Raw genomic sequence first — 19,956 nt, 5'->3', positions numbered from 1 at the left:
GTTCCCACTGGATTTTTTGGTGAGGCTCAAGGAACCCTTGTGTTCCCCTCTCTCCTCTCTGAGGATTTAAAGCCCCACATCACCCCACTGAAAGGACACTCCTTTGCTGCCACCAGCTGCATGGGCATGAAGACAAGGCAGGGACTCCTGGGAGATGTCTGGGAAGAAAACAAAGTCTGTGGAAGAGCTTTGGTTCTGGAAGCTTTAACCACATGAGCAGAGGGGACATTTGGCACCTGAGCCCCTTTCGGATGCAGCCTCCCTGCCCCAGGTGCTGCCAGGCTGTGCCATGGGCAGGACAATCCTGCTTTGCTCCAGGAGCCACTCCCAGCTCAGAGCCCTCCCAGAGCTGCCTCACCCTCACTGCACTTGTTCATTCTGTTCCTTAGCTGCTCTCGGTTACATTTTCACAATAAAAGCTCCATTGTTAAATACCACATTCCGCAGCTTTTTCAGTTCTGAAGTTTTTTTGGTCACAAATCTTCCACAACAGTATTTTCAATTCTGAAATTATTTCAATTATGTTTAAGTTTTCTCTTAAGCAGAAGTTGCATTCCTTTAGTATTGTTTCTGTACTGCAAATGCATTTAACAAAAAACATCTTCTTTCACAGGAAGGACTTTGTTATAGAGATGGAGCCAAATGCTGAATGTAGGTACTTTCCATCCCTTATGTTACTCTAAAGAGTCTCCTTGACTACAGAAAACAAAGGACTTTTCTAATTAAGACTGCCAGGACATGCTTAGGGAAGGCACTTTTTGCTGTTTACAGCTGAACAAATTAATGCTCATAACATGGCTATTTTTCTGCCATTTGTCTAAGAAAAAGGCAAAACACCCCAGAAATAAAAACCCAGCCTGAAAACAGTTTAAAATGTTCTTTTACTCTGACATGAATTTGATCTGTAAAACAAACACCAAGCAATCTACCATGAAATTCTGTACCATGTACTAAGGCTCGTTGTCCTCACCAGAAGCAATGTAAAGCAAGGTCAAAATGATTCAGCTCCAGGTCTGCACTTTATCATTAAACGTGCATTTTGCAACAGCAGGTTGGCTACTCAGAGCAATGATTTTAGCACAGAGCTGTTACTGCCAAGCTGTTGCAGTAATAAAGAGGTTTTGTCACAATATAGTAAACAGAACAACTGGTAACAGAAAAACACAACTGGCTCAAAGCCTGGTCAATTTTTTCAGTCTTAAATTACAAAAAGGTACCTATAACCTTCTTTTCATTGGGCCCAATTATCCCCAGCAGAAATCTAGATAGTACTTTATACATTCCAACTTGTAAACAAACACCTACTTTTATTTACAAGCAAAAAATACAGGGAAATTTTCTGCTGTGGGTTTGTATCAGTGACTCCCACCTCCTACTTTTAGTATACATCTTTGGTGATTTTATGAGTTGATAGAAGCCTACATTTGCATTTGTACTCACACAGAAAACAGCAAAGATCTTCCCCTAAGGTTCAATAAACACATTTACATACACTTGATGTGAAATGTACTTTGAGGACAAAGTAATTTTGTTAAAATTATCAATATATTTGCAAGAAACCTTTGCATTTTCACATTATTAAAGGTTAGATTTCACACTTTCATTTTTAGGGAAACAAATACATACACAGAAAGATAAAGTAGCAGTACTTAAATATTAAGACCCAGTTTTTCACTGAAGATTTCAGGCATATTTTCTAAAAAAATCAAGGTGCTATTGTTTCTGCACTAGAGTGAAAGTAACTTACTAACCTACAGTTCAAGAGCACATAGTTTTGATTAAGAGACCACAAAATTTCAGTTAACAAGCAAAAAACTTCTTCAGATTACAGAAGCATCAAAACACATCTGGTAAAATATTTTTAATCTGCAATTCCTGTCTCCCAAAATGTTGTATGAGCTTCTTTTTGACTGATAATTTGCCACGTCTTTTCTGCCCATAGCAAAATGCTAGTATCAAATTACAAATATCTAAATATTGTAATAGATAATGGAAGAGTTATAGAGTCTCAACATATATTAGAAGATGCTGTTAAGGTGTAAAACCAAGAAGCAGAGTCTTGATGCACCATATTTTATATCATGTTCTTTTGCAGTTTTTCATTACAAGCCAAGTTCATTCCCACTTGCAGTTTAAATTGTTTCACACAACTGCTGGTCTTTTATACACACTGCTAGTATGGAACAGATGGTGAAACACTGATATTCTTCATTATTAATGGGACAGCTCGCTTAAGATGTTTCAAATATTTTCCAGGAGCTTTTGGAAATGCTATGATTGCCATGGTTACCTGCCATGATTTAGGGACAGATAAAACACTTTTAGATTCTGGGCTTGGTGCTGCTGCAATCAACATCAAACTCACTGCTCCTGAGGTTCTAACCATCACTTAGCATTTAACCAACCTCCTGCTGGTGGCACAGGGGAAAAGACAACCCAAACAAAACCAAACAACAAAACAGCTGAGGGCTCAACCAAACTCAATTAAGATAAAAGGAAATATGAAATAAAAGTAAATATGGCTTTAGGACTTTAATCAGCCTCTGATACCACACAATGCATCCCATCCTAAATGAAGCTGACAATAATGCTATTCAAAGTTGAACCTGCAAATGCAGAAATAAACTCAGGTTATTCTAATGTAGCCTAATCTTTTCCGTCATTTTGGCCAACTAGTCTTAGCAAAATTATCATATCAGTTTTTATCTATTTATGAGGCACCAAATGCTAACCTCAAAATGAAGCTAGCAATCAGAAGCTGAGGTGGGAGCTAATTAAATATTCAATTGCTGAGTCATTCTCACTAGTTGTAATTAAAAGTTATATAGCAAATATTCACTTTACAGACTGACACCTTTACACAGATCACAGTAAAATAAAACTTCAGTACATGTGTCCTTAAGTAGCTATTAAACATAGCATCATAAAACTTTTAGGAAGGTACAGTTTCCAAACCTAAATATACCAGATGTCACAATATTACACAAAAATCATAAATTATTGAAACTATATAAACTTTAAATTTCCATCTTACTTGTATTGCCAGATTCTGTATGGCAGAACCAGACCAGCATTATACAACATAACAAAGGGATACAATACACGAAATTGTCATTTTCCCCATCCCAGTGTGAGATTTTTTTGTCCATTTACTGTTCAGTGGAACAAACAGCAATTTAAGAGGATGAGATACAAAGAAGAAATCAAGGAACTGTCAGTTTTGAAAAGAAATCTATTTTCCTTTAAACAGAGATTTAGTACATAATTGTAATTATTACTCTGTGTTTCTCTACTAAAATAGCTGATGCATTTCCATCTCCAGCTCTGGGTTCATTTCAATGGTACCAGAAAAGTGCTTTTAGATAAAGGAGTTTGAAAAAGGCATTGCTGCAAACCCAGCCAGCAGCAGACATGCTGAGTGTGAGCTACAGTCCTGCAATGCCCTCAGTCAAGCACCAATTTATTCAAAGCAGCATTTTAATCAGTAAATATGCCAACAGAAAAAAGAAATCTTGAGAATAAATCTAAAACTGATCTCTTTTTACTGTTGTGGTTAATGCCACTGTCAGCAAAAGAACTTGGTAATGCTATGCTAATAAAATCCAGTGTCATCTAAATATTTTGTTATTTAAAGACGTATGCCAACCACGTGTTAATTTGTCAACTGGTCAGGAATCAACTGTTAATTAAAATGCATCAATAAAAAACTGCAGCAAGACCCCTAGGGCTCATCTCTTGCTCAGCTATTGAATAGGGAAACACTCTGTTTTCTCCTCAGATAAAGTATTAGCAGTCTACCCTATAATTTTATTCAGGAGATTCTGCAAACTACAACACAACAGTTCATGAAATTGAGATCCATTTTTTCACTGGCCTATAGTACAGTAATAACTATCAACAATATTAGTTAAAATGTGTCTCAGTTCAGTGCTTCTCTCCAACACTGCAGTTTTCTTTCCTAATTTCATTCTTTAATCTGGTTGAAAATGCCCTGAAGACCAATAAAGACAGACTCTGAATTTAAAATAACAACAAAATAACCCACCTCAAAATCCTTTAGAAACATGCTACATACACTGCTTACAATGTACAAGCTTCTATACACAGTAAGCTTACAGTGATGAAAAAAAATCAATAAATTGATTAAAAAATCAGTAATGAAACAAAAACTTAACTCTCATGTAAAATTCTAGATTCTTCTTTAACAAAACTCTCATTCATATACATTCTGATGGGATGATTCTGTTTTCTAAAATACAAGTTGAATTAATGAGGAATATTGATATTAAGTGCCCATAATTTATTGTGCCTTCATGCAAAGATATTTTAAATGATACAATGAAAAAAGCCAAATTTTTCATGCAGGAAGTGCTGACAGCATTTCACATGATCTGAAGTATTTAATAGTTTGTAGTCTTTTTAAAAAATTAACAATCAATATCTTTGGTACTAGCAACTACCCAAAAAGCTTTATAGCAACTAAGATTAAAGTTTTCCAATATTTATAAAACAATACATTTTGGGAAGGAGAAGAGAAGTGAAATCAAGCACAACAATATGTAAGGAAAGGCAAAAATGTGGGTAAAATCTCAAATTAAAAAAAAAAGTATTACTTTTATTTTTGTAATTAGGTGTCCCTGTTAAGATTTCTCTGAAAGGAAGCTTATTAATCCAAGTAACTTGGTAATTTAGCATCACCACCACAATAAGAAATAAATATAGAAAATTTATTTTTATATTTTCATTTTATACCAGGAGGCTACTAGAATATCTAAATGACGCATGAGTTGTTATAAAACTGCCATATTTTTATCTAGCAGTTGTCCAAGCAGCATGTAAATTACTTTCCTTTTTTTCCCCATAATGTCATGATGCAAAGCAACACCATCTGAACTGTTTCTATGGGCTCTATATTCAATAATTTGTTAGAATAAATTGCTTCTCTTGATTATAGCATTACAAGACAGCAAGAATAAAAACATCTCTTGACAGGCAAAGTTTTGTTTTGTAGACCCTAAATAGTCTGCATTCCTTCTTCCTAAACTTCAACAGCAATTAGCAGGAAATTTTTCTAACTTGAAAAGAAAATGACTCAATTCACTATTTCATTGAAATGGTGCCCTTGAGCACCAAATGAACAGATTAATTCAGTGAGACATTCTGATGGAGATGGAGAAGCACGAGCTGGAGAACTGTTTACCTTTTAAATTAAAGCCCTGAAAATGAAATGTGCTGCTCTGCACTCTGCTCAATTTAACCTTCATGCCGAGTTTCAGGTAACCCAGACATTTCATGCCACACTATGGCAAGCATTTACTATAAAGTATTTGTCACATAAAAGCCAACCATTTCCTGCTGACTTATTTCTCTTCTCTTGGATACTGATATGACAAAAAAATGGAAATGAAGAAGAACTGAATGCTCTTTTCTAAGTGCTGTATACATAAAATATCAACTGCAGTCTTATGCAGTAGAAAACCCAGAGGATCTGGATTCAAAATCTGAAATACTCTGTATTCCCCCTTAGTGAGCAGGTGACAGTGTTAGGAAACAGGTGGGCTGTGACTAGAAATCTTAATGACTATGCCAGGAGTCACATTATTTTTATTTCCATTTGTATGGTACCACAACTAAGTTACATATTTGAAAACCAATTTGTATTCATTTAATCCCAATTGCTATTTTAAAGTTTCTTTGAGAATTGAACTTTTCAGCTACAAAGTAACACAGTGAACATACAACACAAAGTTTCTTTTGTGGCTTTAGAATGGCACAAAAATTGTGGTATATTATAGAATTATCACATACAACCATATACGAGATTAACTTGAGTTCCTTTCCCAGTTTGACCACAATACAAATGGGTCAATTTCTCTCCCTTTCACCCACACTATAGCACAAGTATATCTGTCAAATATATATTAGCTACAGTTTTTCCTATAACCCACAAGGCAAAAGACTGTATGAAAATAAGTCAATACACTAGGTTAAGCCCGCTAAGAAGGTTGAAAATTAAAATCTACTTACTTTGAAAGTCAAGAATACAGAATTTAAGCTTCTATATTACATCATAGCTAACTAGCATTAGTGAAAGCAATATTTAACTTCAAATTTTTAACATATAACTTGAGGATTTATATTTTCAAGGCTTTTCTCCTTTAATAAATGTATCCCAATTCTGAAACATCAGAGTCATAATTTTCTACCAATTCTACTAGAAGACATTGGATATCAAAGCTTAGTACCAAGAAACATTATTTAGCCCCCTGTCCCACATGCATTAACAACAAGTTTTGCTTTCTTCTCAGCTCCCCCTGCCAGTCTGACTTTGACAAACTAATCTGATGAAAGATGGTTCCTGTGAGCTCCTAAATCTCATAGAGGACAAAAGCAGATATATCTGTACTTCTGATTCAATGCAAGCCAAACACATACTTAAATTTTAGGATGCCCTGAATTGTTTTACTGAATTTTGACAGAAAAACAGCCAAATCTAAAATGAAATTGCTTCCTCTTCTAAGATTCTTCCTGCACCATCCTATTTCAAACATTCCATATGTCTTCTGTTGTTGTTTATGTACTAGTTAAACAGGAATTGTTATACTTCCCATTTTCAAATACATATTTTATGTGGGAGGGGTGTGTGTGTTTCTTAAAAAACCTTGTTCCTATCATGCTGCTTCCCTTTCCAAAGGGACTTCAGTTCCCCCATCATCTGGTCTAAAAGCAGCTTTAAGGGCATGCTGTCTGTGAATAGACAGGTCCTGCTCACCAAAAATGGCAATCAGCTTTTGCAGGAGAGAAATGGATGACAGAGGTTACACAGCAATAACACCATGTGAAACCCTTAACAGCAAAAATGCTAACACTCAAACTCTAATTTGAATGGCTTAAAATTTCTTTTTATATATATAAACTTCATATTTATATATTTCTTCATATATATATATACATACATAAAGCCAGAGAACTCTACTTGACAAAGTTCCTTAAAAATCAATAAACACTGCAAGCACAAGAGCAAGCTCTATTGTTTTCTTTTACTTGCAATAAAATCTTTATCTTCTCTGCTTTTTAATCCTAAAATAGTTATCCTACAGCCTATCTTAAACTCTTCACTATCTTCAGCAACAGGCAAACAAACTCTGATAAAACTTTGCTGTTGGGAACAAAAGAAAAGGAATCCATCTGCACTCTGTGAGCAAAGGAAAGTTTCCACAGACATAATGGGAGAAAGAGCTCCTGGGAGCAGAACTTGCAGAATCACAACACACATTCCTGAAGGCAACTTCATATAGAACCCAAATGGGGTCTGATGTTGCCACATGCATGCTCATGTATGTCTATATACCAAGAGAATCTTTTTCAATACATGCACATGATATTTTTTAACTTTTTAAAATAGGGACATATACAAATTAATCTACATATTAGTTTAGCCACTGATGGGTGAAAAGTAGCTATTCGTTTTATTGAAGTGACATTTGAAACATTTATTTTAGAGTTCTGTATTGTTCCCCCAGTGCAACTGCGAAGTCACAGCAAAGTCACTCTTCTGATCTCAGCAAAGTGCTGTGTATCCTTTCCATGTGGGGTATCCAGTATTTTAAAGGAAAGCAGAGGATATCATGCAGTCAAGTCAGCACTCAGGGCAAAGCTACCTGATTCAATTTCTCCTCACTTAGACAATCAGTGAATTCAGGTCTTCAGTGGAACCAAAGAACAATTTCTATTTTGATATGCCCTCTACTGGGACAACACTCTTGCAAGAGGATTCTTAATTAGATCTTTACTCAATTACTATAATCTGCCCAATGTAGAAGCAGCAACTGGGATTTTAAGGCTGCTGCAATATTTAAAAAATTAGACTAGTCAGTCCAGTAAATATTCATGTATTAATATTTCATTATTATTTTGAGAGACACCAACTACAACACCAGCAAAGGTTCAGAAGCCAAATGTAAGCTAAATGTTATCTTAAATGAAAAAGTTTAAATTGTATTTGTATGCAAAAACCTACAGGGAACCCTTTCCAATCAAGTGGTGGGTGTACAGAGCTCCTCCTCACGTGCTCCCCAGAAGCAGGCACACTGCAGTGCTGCCCCATGGAATCCACCCTGTCCCGGGCACTCCTGCCAGGAAGGCAGCAGTGACAATCAGTGAGAATGGACAGATGAGTTCAAAAGATCCAAAGTACCTGAAGGCTTGCTAAAAGGAAAAAGAAAAAAAAAAAAAAAAAATCTATCTCATGTAAGAAAAATCAATTTGAAATTAAAAATCTTGGTATATACAGCTACATAGAAAATACTGAGCAAATCACAAACCAGGCTGATACATGGGGAACGTGCTTTAAAATTACAAAACCTGAATAGTTCAAATGTTAACAATACAGCTGAAATTTGTAAGTTTTAAAGAAATTGATCTGCATGCTAAAAAATAATTAAAATGTACGTTGAGTATATGACATGCCTTACACACATAACACAAGGGAACAAATGTATTTCTTGTTTTACTCAAATAAGGCAATGAATTGAAAAAAGAACTCTTATTCTTGTCAGGATACTCATAAAAATGTTGACAACTATTTGCTACCAGCACTGAAAGATCTTTAGTTGAAAATACACAGCATAGGGACTAGTATATATGAAAATTAACACATGGACTCTTGCCAGCACTATTATTTTCCTTCAGTAAATATCTAACTTGATTCAAAGCAACATTTATAAAAGAAATTACTCTCATCCCTGCTTTATTTTAGTTCAAACTTGAGTTCAAACTAAATTCAAATGTTAAACTAATATGCTGAAAATGAGGTTACCAAGCTGAAAGGCAAATACACACTCTTCTTTGTAATTGCAAAAAGGTTACTTGTCCAAAGCAGTATTCTTTCCTCTTTTCAGCTATTTTTCAACTAATTGGTTTTCTGTTATTAAATGCAGGCTTCCTCAAGCATTAAAGCTAGTTTTTAATATTACACACAATTTGTTGAAATACCATGAACATGAACTTTTAAGATAAATTGTCTCAACTGAAGGAAAACAAATGAAAGGCAAAAATACATTACAAACATAATGATCAAGATTTATATTATTATTATTAATGAGTTATAATTGTTAAATATTTTCAAATTCCACTGCTACTTGATGAAGATATATAAAACTTGATTTTCCAATTTTTTAAAATACTCATTCAGCTGAAATTCTGCTTTCTTTTTGGATTTTCCCAACATCAAACTCTGCAACTTAGCATTTGAATCTGACCTCCCTGTCTGCTACTGCAGTAATCAGGGAAAATATGTATGAAAATTAATATTTCTCTGTATTTTATTCTACATTTCTCTCTTCTAGTAAAGTTCCCTCCTCTGAGCTCCAATATTTTGCATAGCAAAGCACTGGACAGTATTGTATCCATCTGCAGGAGGGATTCCAGGCCATTCTGCAGAATATGGTGTCCTCTTGTGGTCCTGGAGGTTCCTAAATCTGGGGAATGTAACTGAACATGAAATTCAGTGCTGGTTTCAATTACAGCAAGACCTTTGGATGCCTCTGACATCTACAAGAAACAAATCACCTTCATTAACCCCACAGTACAGAGGGCACTGAAGGGGTGCAGTGAATAAACTCATTCAGGATATAAAAGGATATAAAAGCATCAATGCCATTTTCCAAAAGCTGTAAAATGATCATTTTTAGCCATTTCCACCTGGAGGACTGGTTTTTACCAATATGTTATTTGGGCATCTAATAACACTGAGAAGTTGTAATGGATATGAAAACCATAGACTGATATAAGAGATACTTTTGTTAGCAGAATTCAGCTACTGAACCTCTTCTTTAGGCATTGATTTAAGATTGTATTGATTAATCTAGAAATGGAAAGACAGCTCTAATTCTATCAAAACCAGCAAACGTAATATCATGAGAAAAAATATCTACTGAAAACTAACTGCATATTTAAAGGTAAATGGGCTGTGGTAGCCACTACATCTAAAAAGCAGCATTGAAAAAAGTAGTATTGGCAAGATCTCTTCTAATGTTCATTACCAAGCACTTCCATGTGTAACATCCTGCACAAATCCTCATCCTAAACTGAAAGTTCTGCAGAATTCCAAGACAGACATTCCTGTTGTCATCTTATTACAGGGGTTCCATACTTTTGTCTCCTTATCACAAAAGTTCCATACCTATTTGGTTTTTCTCCTGGGCAGCTCCTCAGAGCACCGACTCTTTCTTCTTCTCACAGCAGCCACTGACTCCAGTTCCCTTCTCAAGGGATTCTCCCCACTCTTTTATAGCATCATCTTCTCATTGCTTACAGCTGTGGCCTGTTAAAGTCAGGCCTGTTCCTGATCTTTGATAATTGGCCCAGCTGCAACTCTTTAGGTGTGAGATTACTTCCTACACTATCTTTAGTTTCTTCTACTCTATCCCCCTACACATTCCCACATGAATTCATTATTTTTATACTAAATTTTTAAACCTTCATTTTAAACCTTCAACTGGCCATGGAAAACAGGGACATCTCAGAGCCTTTAACCCATCTCAGGCAGTCAGCACACTTATTTTCCAAATGGTAAATTTCCAAAGGGGAACACATTCTGTGACACATAGAAAATAGCCCCACTAAAAGGACAAAAATCTGCCTGCACAATGGGCTGTACAAAACAACTCCAGTGTGACAGACTGAGCCTTGCACAGCTGAGGTGACAATGTCACCCTGTGACTTGCCAGGTCACAACCACAGCACTGCCCCACATCTCATCACAGGAGACTTTCAGGAGTGCAATGGATGGCACCCACTTCTCACTGTAAAGAAAAAACCCTTTCTCTGAGATCTGATAAGTGGTTGTGGGTTTATGCAAGATTAAGGTAGAATTTTGGCTCAAAGCTAAAGCACCGTAAGAATAAGCAATGCAAATTTTTTAATGAGTTGCTCAACTGATAATTTTGTATGCATCAACTGTGCAACTGAAGTTGTAACTCAATTAGTATTTAAAGTAATTAAAGATGAAAGAGTATCCAAAAAAGCTTAAAAGGCGTCTTTTGTAATTTACTGAAGTGGCTGATACTCCATCACTTCAAAAAAAGGAGAATTAGTTATGGAACAAAGAAGAAAATGCCTGGTTTCCATTACAAACCCTTCCACTAAAAATTAAATGAAAAATGCATGATCTTCTAATAGATGAAAAAAAAGCAGGAAAGCTCTTATAAGTACTTCCATTTCCTCAGTCAGCAGGCAATGAACCACATTAACTGGACCTTATGCCAAGCAAACAGACACACGCATTTTATTGATACATTTCCTATATATATGGTATCATCACCACCAGATTATGTGCATCACTGCCATTTCACATGTGCCAAACTTACCTACTCATTTTTACAAAATACCTGTATTTTGTAATCATTGGAAGTCAAAGTTACTATCTTTAAACATTCATAATCCACATTCACTGACATCTGAATGTCAGTAAGGAATTTCTAACTTTTTTCTATTTCTTTTTCAAAATTTATACTACTTCATACAAATTAGCAAAGATTGTTTTCTAACACAGACAAAGGACAATTGTGGCATTTTAATAATATACCTTGTACTGTGATCATAAACCAAACACAGTGCCATGAAGATCTGAATTTTGCAGTCATTATGTCAGCTGTCTTTTGATGACTACAAGGATCACTACGGCTGGAGTTTCTAAAATATTTTATATAAGAACTCGGTGACACAAAGGTAAAAAAATAGTAAAAAGAGAAAGTCCTATGTAAAAGCTAAAAAATTTGCTTAACCTTAAAATCTCTAATTTAAGAACCCAGCAGTTTAGTAAAGATGTTTCAGTCATAAACACAATTTAAATCTCCAATATATTGGAGATTTTACTTGTGATAGCTAAAAAAACTTTTAGATAATTCCTACATTGCAAAGGAAAATTACTTCAATTACTTCTCAATCCTTACTGGACTTGCAGTGTACATTTCAAAGTGTACTTATGCTCTTGATCAGTTGGAAGTTTTGATGATTAGAGACTTTAATTACATGGCACTACATATTTAATACATACATACTACAATATTTACTGTTTCATTTCAAAATCCCTATATGACAGAAGAACACAAATTCCCATTTTAAAATGGCAGGGCTAAGACACAAAGACACAGATTACAGGAATTAAGTACCTATATGTCTTTAAAAAGCTGGTTTAAAGAACTGAAAGGTGTTGGTGAAGAGTGCAGGAATTCAAGGAATTTAGATTGATATGTTCTGAAATTTAGAGAAAGATTTGATTAATTACTCACCAGTGTTAATTGCTGGCATTTTTTTGGAGAGAAATGGAGAAGAGACTTCATTTTACATACAAGGCTGTCTAGCAGAGTGTTTGAGGGTTTGTGCATTTGTGTACTACACCAATATTCCATTCAATAAAACTTCTCAGTAAGTGGAAAAACCAATGCATTACCTACATCAGTGAATCTCCAGCTGGCAGGGGGAAAGTCTATGAAAATAGCAGCTACTAGCAGGTGTGAAAATATTCGAGTCACCTCATTTTTTGTGTATCCATAAGAGAGGTTTTCCCCCAACTTCTACTGATACTGTGAGTACAAGTACCTTGTTTCCAATAGCCTTTTTTGGTGGGAAGTTAAAAGTCCTCACTTGCTGGTACTTATTCTGTAATTTCTGATGCAAGCTTCTGAACTCTGCATACCTTCGATAGACATTCCACTCATCATCCTTTATCCTGATATAAACCTGCAAAACACAGGGAAGGGAATCATGTAAAGACAAGCAGGGCTGGTGTGTGTCCATCACTCCCCAAAGCCTCCTGGATGAGCACCTTCATGTGAGACACCACAAGCTCCAGGACCCCACAGCCCCAGATCCACGGCTGACTGCATTTGCTGTTGCTGTCGTACACGTCATGAACCTCATTCTATCCCTTCTCCCTTTTCCTCCTCTTTCTCTCTCTTTCTCCTATTTTAATCAAGACAAACACAGCTTGCTCATTTTAACATGACTCTGGGGCAACCATGGCAGCACTTCTTGTTACCATGGTTTCCAGCAGATTCTACTACACAGTGACCAAAGGGAAAAAATAATTTAATACCACTATGAAATTGATTTCTATGTCCTCAACACAGTTTTTCAACTTTGTAAATTAGCTTTGTAGCATCAGAATTGCAAAACCTAATTTTATCCAAAGTATGAAACTTAATTTACTTCCTAACAAAATTACATTGAAAACTAAACTAGAAATTTTATTGTTTGGAAAATAAACACAGTTCATTCTTTCAGCTTGTATAGGACATTAAGTATAATTTAACACAGCTGTAGTTTTTGTGATTCTGTTTTTGTTTGCTGCTCATTATTTCATGAGCCTATTACCAATTACATGCTAAATACTAGCTTTCTCTAGGAAAATGTCATGCAGAAGTGAAATATACTTACAGAAAACTGAGACTTCACTCTTTCCTAGGGAATGGCACAGTTTAAAAGAATGCTGAAACAGCACAAGTCAGAAACTCTAAACCAAGCAGCATAACTTAAGATCCAGAGTGACCTTTCCCTCTGCTCCTTCAATGCAATCTGTAGTTTATTCATTCATGCATGTGTGTGTATGTTAATAATCTCAGTATTTTACAACAGGAATTAAACTGGAACAGTACTGATGACGCTGCCTTGCAGCTCCAAAATCCCCCAGTAATTTAGTAGTAAATTGTAAGGCAAATATCAGGAGAACACTTATGTAAAAAAGCAACACCAACCACGGTCACACAGAGTGGGCAGTAATAACTGTATTTTTATGGAAACTAGATAAAAATAAAATTTGGATTTTGATGTGGCCAATTTCAACACTGAATTGCAGCTTTTCCTGGTGACTGAGGTATGGTCCTTCTCTCTGAGATATTGCAAGTCCTCCAGAGAAAAAATTCAATTTTTCTAAGGATTGGAAGTATTTCAGAGATTAAGTGACTGTGTTCTCCCACAAACACTCCCCATGCTTTGGTCTTTCTGAAGCTCTCTCTTCAGACACCTAGTTTCTCAAATTTATAGGAGGCCTCTTTGCAACACTGCAAATACACTGTATTAGCAGATACCATGCAAATTTTGTCAAATTAGAATATTTCAGTGTAGAAAACACTAATACATTTACTACAGGAAGGAATGCTATAATTCCAAAATTAGCACATCTAAATTGAAAAGATCCAGAGTATTGTGAATTACAAATGCATATGTAAACAAAAATTCAACTAGTTTTGGTAACAAGGATTCAGATACTGTAATGAGGGAACCACAATAGTAAGTCTGCAAGAACTATTCAGAACTCTTTTTCACTTTGAAAACAAAGCCAGAATAATTAAACACCTACAAGACTATCTGTTTTAACAATTGAGTACATCTTTGAAGGCAAATAAAGGAATACATGAAATGCAACTATTTTACATAATTCTAATCAAATCTATTTAATGTAGTAAAAATTATATTAAAATCTTTATTCACCCAGCTCTAAGGCCTCTCCCTGCCTATTCTCACTTCAATCAGTATATATTATTTGTAATTCTGTATACATTCCCAAGATTCATGTCTCAATCTCCCTGCTGGGGGCAGAAATGACAAAAAAAAGGTTAAATTATTTTAAACTAAGTTATTTAATATGGAAATCCTAATTTAACTAAGCACTTATCTTTGCACATGTGATTTGATGAATCATGCAGTTTAACATTACCTGCTAAGCTGTAACCCATAGTTAACTAACTAAGGAATCTGTACACTGTAATTGAAATTTTTCAGGACTGCAAAAACATAGATTGATTTCTTAGATAAAACTATTGGAAAATTTCTTACTGCTCTTCTATGTACATAGATATTGATTTCATTTAAACAGCAAGAAACAAAAATGCAACATTTGGAGCCCCGTGCCATATTGAATTTATCAACAATCAACTAATAGACTGTGAAAGGTATATTAAAGCTCATGATGCAGCACACATTTAAACTTTTAGTATTCTAATAATATTCTCAGAGGGGAATACTATTCCCAAGCCACGGGATTGCTACACACTTAATGCACATTCACTTGGGAAATCAAACTAAGTAAACACTAAATGTAGAATTATTTGGATAAACTTATCCTAGTCTAGTCACTGAAGGCATATAGTTATCTTAGGGCCATGCTCTAGAAAGTTGAAATTACTACTTTCAAGTTTATTCTCAGATCAATTTAGAAGTTTATTAAATAATTTTATTTCCTTTCTGATTCCCCTGTTTTCCTGATATCCAATTCCTAACCTACTTAAATAATTTTCAGGGTAATGAAAATGTACATACTAAATCAAAATCACTGCTAGAATATTTACCTGTAGACAAAGGATTTCACTTTAATACCATCTTGAATATAAATATTAAGTAGTTTCTGTTTGTTAGTTAAGAGCACTTTCTGCTTGGGTCTCCTGCACAAAGATTGATTGGTAACCTTTCTGTAGCTATGAGCTATGGCAGCTCTAAGAAAAATTTCAGTTAATAAGTATGTTTAATGAATTAGTCTGTTATTTTCTCATCACAAACATGTCTGAAGTCAGAGATTGGAGAGCAATAGCAATAACAGGTGTAATTTAATAGTGTTTGTCAGTCTACTACCTGCTCACATAATATTACTGATATGCCAAACATCTTCAGAGAATCAATGTGAAAGCACAAGTTCAATGATTGCATACTTAAATGAAAAATGCTGCTCCCATGGTACTGGGGTTTGAGCCAGAAGTTTCTTAACAGGTTAAGAATCTTTAAGCCGTTCTGAGTCCAAAATGCTGTTAGCAAGTCCTGGTAACAGCCTGGTACCAACTGACACAGCTCATCACCTCTTACATATAAAAGCCTGAGGAAAATAAAGGACAAAAGCCAAACTTCTAACTTGCTCCAGTGTACACAGACCAAATGCTGTAATCAACACTCATCCTTCTGATCTGCAGAAGTCCTAAGCGGGTGCTTCTCTTTTCTGATGTAAAATATTGTTTGGTATGTTGAGGATTCACTTTTTTCTCTCTCCAGTACAGCTGGCAGCAAGAGATACTGACTGAGATATTACAGACCCTTCTCCTGTTGCAATGACATCCATGATGTAGAATTCCAGATTAAACATCAGGAAGAATATTCCCTACACAAAGTTACTCCTGAATCTTGCCTGCAAATGTGGCCCCATTTCCTGGCAGGATGGACTGAATAGATAATGAAAAACGAATTCTAAGACAGAGAACTCTATTGATGGGAGCTCCACAAATACAAAAGTGCTGAAGTCAAAGTCCTTGTGAGTCCTAGTCCCATTCCAAACAGAATGCAATAATATTAAAGGAAGGTGAGCAGTGAAAACTCTACTAAACCACATATAAAAATGGCACAAGATACAAGAGAACTCAGGACATTTCAGCAGCAGAACACTTCAAAGGACACAGAGAATACTGAGAATGTCTGTAAAGAATCAATCCTAGGCTGGATAAGGTCAAAGTTTTGAGCATGGAAAAAAATGATGGAGAGCAGAAGGACTGCAAAAAGAAGCTACACTAAGGAAGCTCCTGTGACATTTACCAGCTAAGTAAGCATTAAAAGGGGGGGGGGGGGGGGGGGAAGGATGATAGAAAAACTATTACTTCTGTATTACTGTAATTCTACTGTATTGATGTATTTCCGACTTCCCTTCCCTCACAAGATCCTCTTGTTGGTTACATACTTTCAAATCAATGCCCAAGCATGGGGAAAAAAGGAAAATTAGCAACTGGTTTGGTAAGGACAACCCAATCAGCATTTGATGTTAACTCAGCTAATCTTGACTGGTGAATGTTTCCCTTACATTGCTTTTAAATAACACTACAAATCCTGGAGTATCATTAGTCCATAGTTTTACACTTTGGATAATAAAGTTGTTTTTAATTGTTAAAACTCTGGTTCAACTTTAATACACATCTCAATTATTCAGGAGCATGAAGAGAGATTTTGATCAAAGTTTACCATTTAATAAATAATTGTTTTCAGGGAATTGAAATTATCTTTTTTCCTGTTAGAAAAGCACACTATGAAATGGGAGTAATGTATTTCAATCTACTTAAGTTTTATCAAAATTATGTATTTCTGCACTCAAAGCATATAGAAGAAGTAAAAAGTATTCATGAAAAAAGTAAGAACCAGTTTCATTTTACTTCACTTCTGGACAATGGGATTCTGTTAAGAATACAAATTCAAGCTCAATTCTCCAAAGTTACCTCTGAAATGTGAGAAATGAATACAAATGCAAGTTATATTTTGAGACAGCTGCAGGCCCGCATTTATGGTTAAGTTCCCCCTTTGAAAATGATCCAATTTAAGAATTTTCTGCATAATGAAAAACAAATGGAACAATGAAACTTTTCAGCTGTGATAGGAGCAGCTTTTTGTGTGCCATAGAGACATAACAGGAATTAGAGTGAATAAGCTTTTATTTCAGTATGTGCAAGTGGATAAAATGGTCAAAGACTACAAATACTTCAATATAATTTATGTTAAATCTTCAACCTTCTGTTATTCAGGTCATAAAAATGAACAATATAGTGTCAAATATATGACACATCAATATCAAAGCACGGACCTTAAAAACAGCCAATATTGTTCCACTAAAGAGAAAAATGTCACACATTTTAGGCTTATGCACTCAATTACAGACATGCAGAGTAATGATCACTGCTCCTGCAGTCACAGTCCTGCTTTATTCACCACAGCAGCACTCAAGTGACTGGCCACTAGAGAACAAAGGCAACACTGCCTCCACTTTTGCTACATGGAATCAGTATTTTCTGTCTTTTTATATACAAATCAAATCAGCACCAAAAAAAAAAAAAAATCACTCAACAGATAATAAGCTCATTTTGACAGTGAAATATGACTTATAATTACCCTAGATAATTAACGTCATTTCACAAACATGCACTTTGAACCACACAGTCATTGCAATGCATGACAACCACTGCAGGGAAAGAAGTTTCTGCAGAAGAGAAAATAGGTAAAATGACACTAGTGCTGCCTTTTTCTCCAAATAGAATATTGGGGGTGCTTAGGCAAGGGAAAGGAGGCTATTTCATCCATCAGATTCTAAAATACATAACATCACTAGTATTTAGTTTAGATATTTATTGAATATAAATTACTTGCTTCTTTCTGAAGTAGTTACAAAATAATCTGAAAATAGAAATTCTACTTTTACTTTCCTAGGATTTTTTACATCCAGCACTTCAATAAACAAATCAATGTAGTAAGCTGTAATTCTGTTTCCTTTAGAAAAAGAAATAATTACAGAAGTCTCCAAGGACTGATCTCATCTTTCCATACCCCCTCCACATACCCAGTTATTTAAAAATTTTTCTGCTTTATGCTTCCTCTTATGCTTCTTTGATGCATCCTTGGGTCCCACTGCAGAAAAAGTGAGATTTTCAACCTTTTTGGCTCACACACTCTCAAATCACTCTGAGATGCCATGAGCATAATCTTTCTTTCAAATTCTCCCAATAATTCCAGTTCATTTTCTTCTCTACTTGCCCTGAGCTGCACTGAAATGGAATATGATTAGAAGACTATTTATTTCTCCTTTTTGCCTGCTTAGCTCTGCAGCTGCTGAAGTCATCCAATTCATCGTGTGTCAGAAAAAATAAAATGCAACTTTGGGTTGAATTTTTTGGGTTTAGTTTGTTGCTTACCTTTCAACTCCTAATTGCCAGTCCATTGCCTTCCATTTTCAGCCTTCGAGGAAATACCCAAGCCGTGCTGCCTTGTGATTAAATTCAAGGTCAACAGGCCCAGCTGGCACATCCTGGACTGTGCTTTCCCTGTTTCATCTCTCACTCAAAGTATTTTCTGGGCACTGTCCTCCTCAAACCCTTTTGGGTATCGGACACTGTTCTCCACCATCTCTTTGATGTTGTGTTTCTGTGAAAATCCTTCCCTCTGAGGCTGGAGCGTGTCCAGAGCAGGGAACGGAGCTGGGGAAGGGGCTGGAGCACAACTCCAGTGGGGAGCAGCTGGGGGGGCTCACCTGGAGCAAAAGAGGCTCAGGGGAACCTCCCCACTCTGCACAACTCCCTGACAGGAGCCTGGAGCAGAGGCAGGGGCAGGCTCTGCCCCCAGGGAACAGGGACAGGACAAGGCTGTGCCAGGGAGGTTTGCACGGAATGATGGGGAAACTTCTCCATGGAAATGCTGCCCAGCACAGGCTGCCCCACCAGCAGGGGAGCCACCACACCTGCAGGAATTTAAAAGCCATGAGGATGTGGCTTCTGGGGACATGGGTTAGTGGTGGCCTTGGCAGTGCTGGACTCAATGACCTTAGAGGTGTTTTCCAACCTAAATAATGCTGTGATAAAAGCCCTTTCATAGGAAAGTACACTGCTCTTCCTTCACAGAGGAAGTGCAGAGAAAAATAACAGGTTTTAAAACTTCATTTAGAGTAAAATAAAATGAATTATAAGCAAATATGTCAGCCAATACTAAACAGCAAGACTGAAGATAGTCAAAGAATAAAAAAATTGTAAGAAATGTTTATTGATTATAGTCTTAGGGTGTCCTATTCATATGCAAATAGTAGCAGTCTTGTCTGATTACCATATTAATCTTTGAACTTATTTGGTTTATAATGTAAAGTGTTCACTGCTCCGCAAACAAGGCGGATTTGCAAGAATCCATTTAAATATTGATATCACTTTAGGAATCATAAAATCTCAGTTTCATTATCTTAAGTGTCAGGCATTGATAATTATAGCAACAAAAGGCATGACTAATGGCATTTGCTGTACACTTCACAGGAAAGTGGAACCCACATGTATATGAAAACAAGATACTCTACAGTTGAGAAATATGACAAAATAATATTACTGCAATAATCAACTTGCTTTACACACTAAAGAAATTGCATCTAACTATCACCATCTAGAGGTAAAGTGAAAATGG

The 19,956-nt window shown here is 35.8% G+C and overlaps 1 protein-coding gene across 2 annotated transcripts in view; it reads right to left on the bottom strand.

Moving 5' to 3' along the window:
- Positions 1 to 19,956, bottom strand: part of SNX29 (sorting nexin 29) — a 97,590-nt gene that overhangs the window by 30,536 nt on the left and 47,098 nt on the right. For both annotated transcript variants that reach the window (XM_058035697.1, XM_058035698.1), the window contains exon 19: positions 12,604 to 12,744. In XM_058035697.1, the coding sequence (XP_057891680.1) occupies positions 12,604 to 12,744 (141 nt within the window). The remainder of the gene's footprint in view (positions 1 to 12,603; positions 12,745 to 19,956) is intronic.

The sequence above is a fragment of the Melospiza georgiana genome, chromosome 16 (genome assembly GCF_028018845.1).
Source record: "Melospiza georgiana isolate bMelGeo1 chromosome 16, bMelGeo1.pri, whole genome shotgun sequence".
Taxonomy (NCBI): Eukaryota; Metazoa; Chordata; class Aves; order Passeriformes; family Passerellidae; genus Melospiza; species Melospiza georgiana.
Note: the sequence above shows the minus strand (reverse complement) of the source record. Positions and strands in the feature narration are given on the sequence as shown.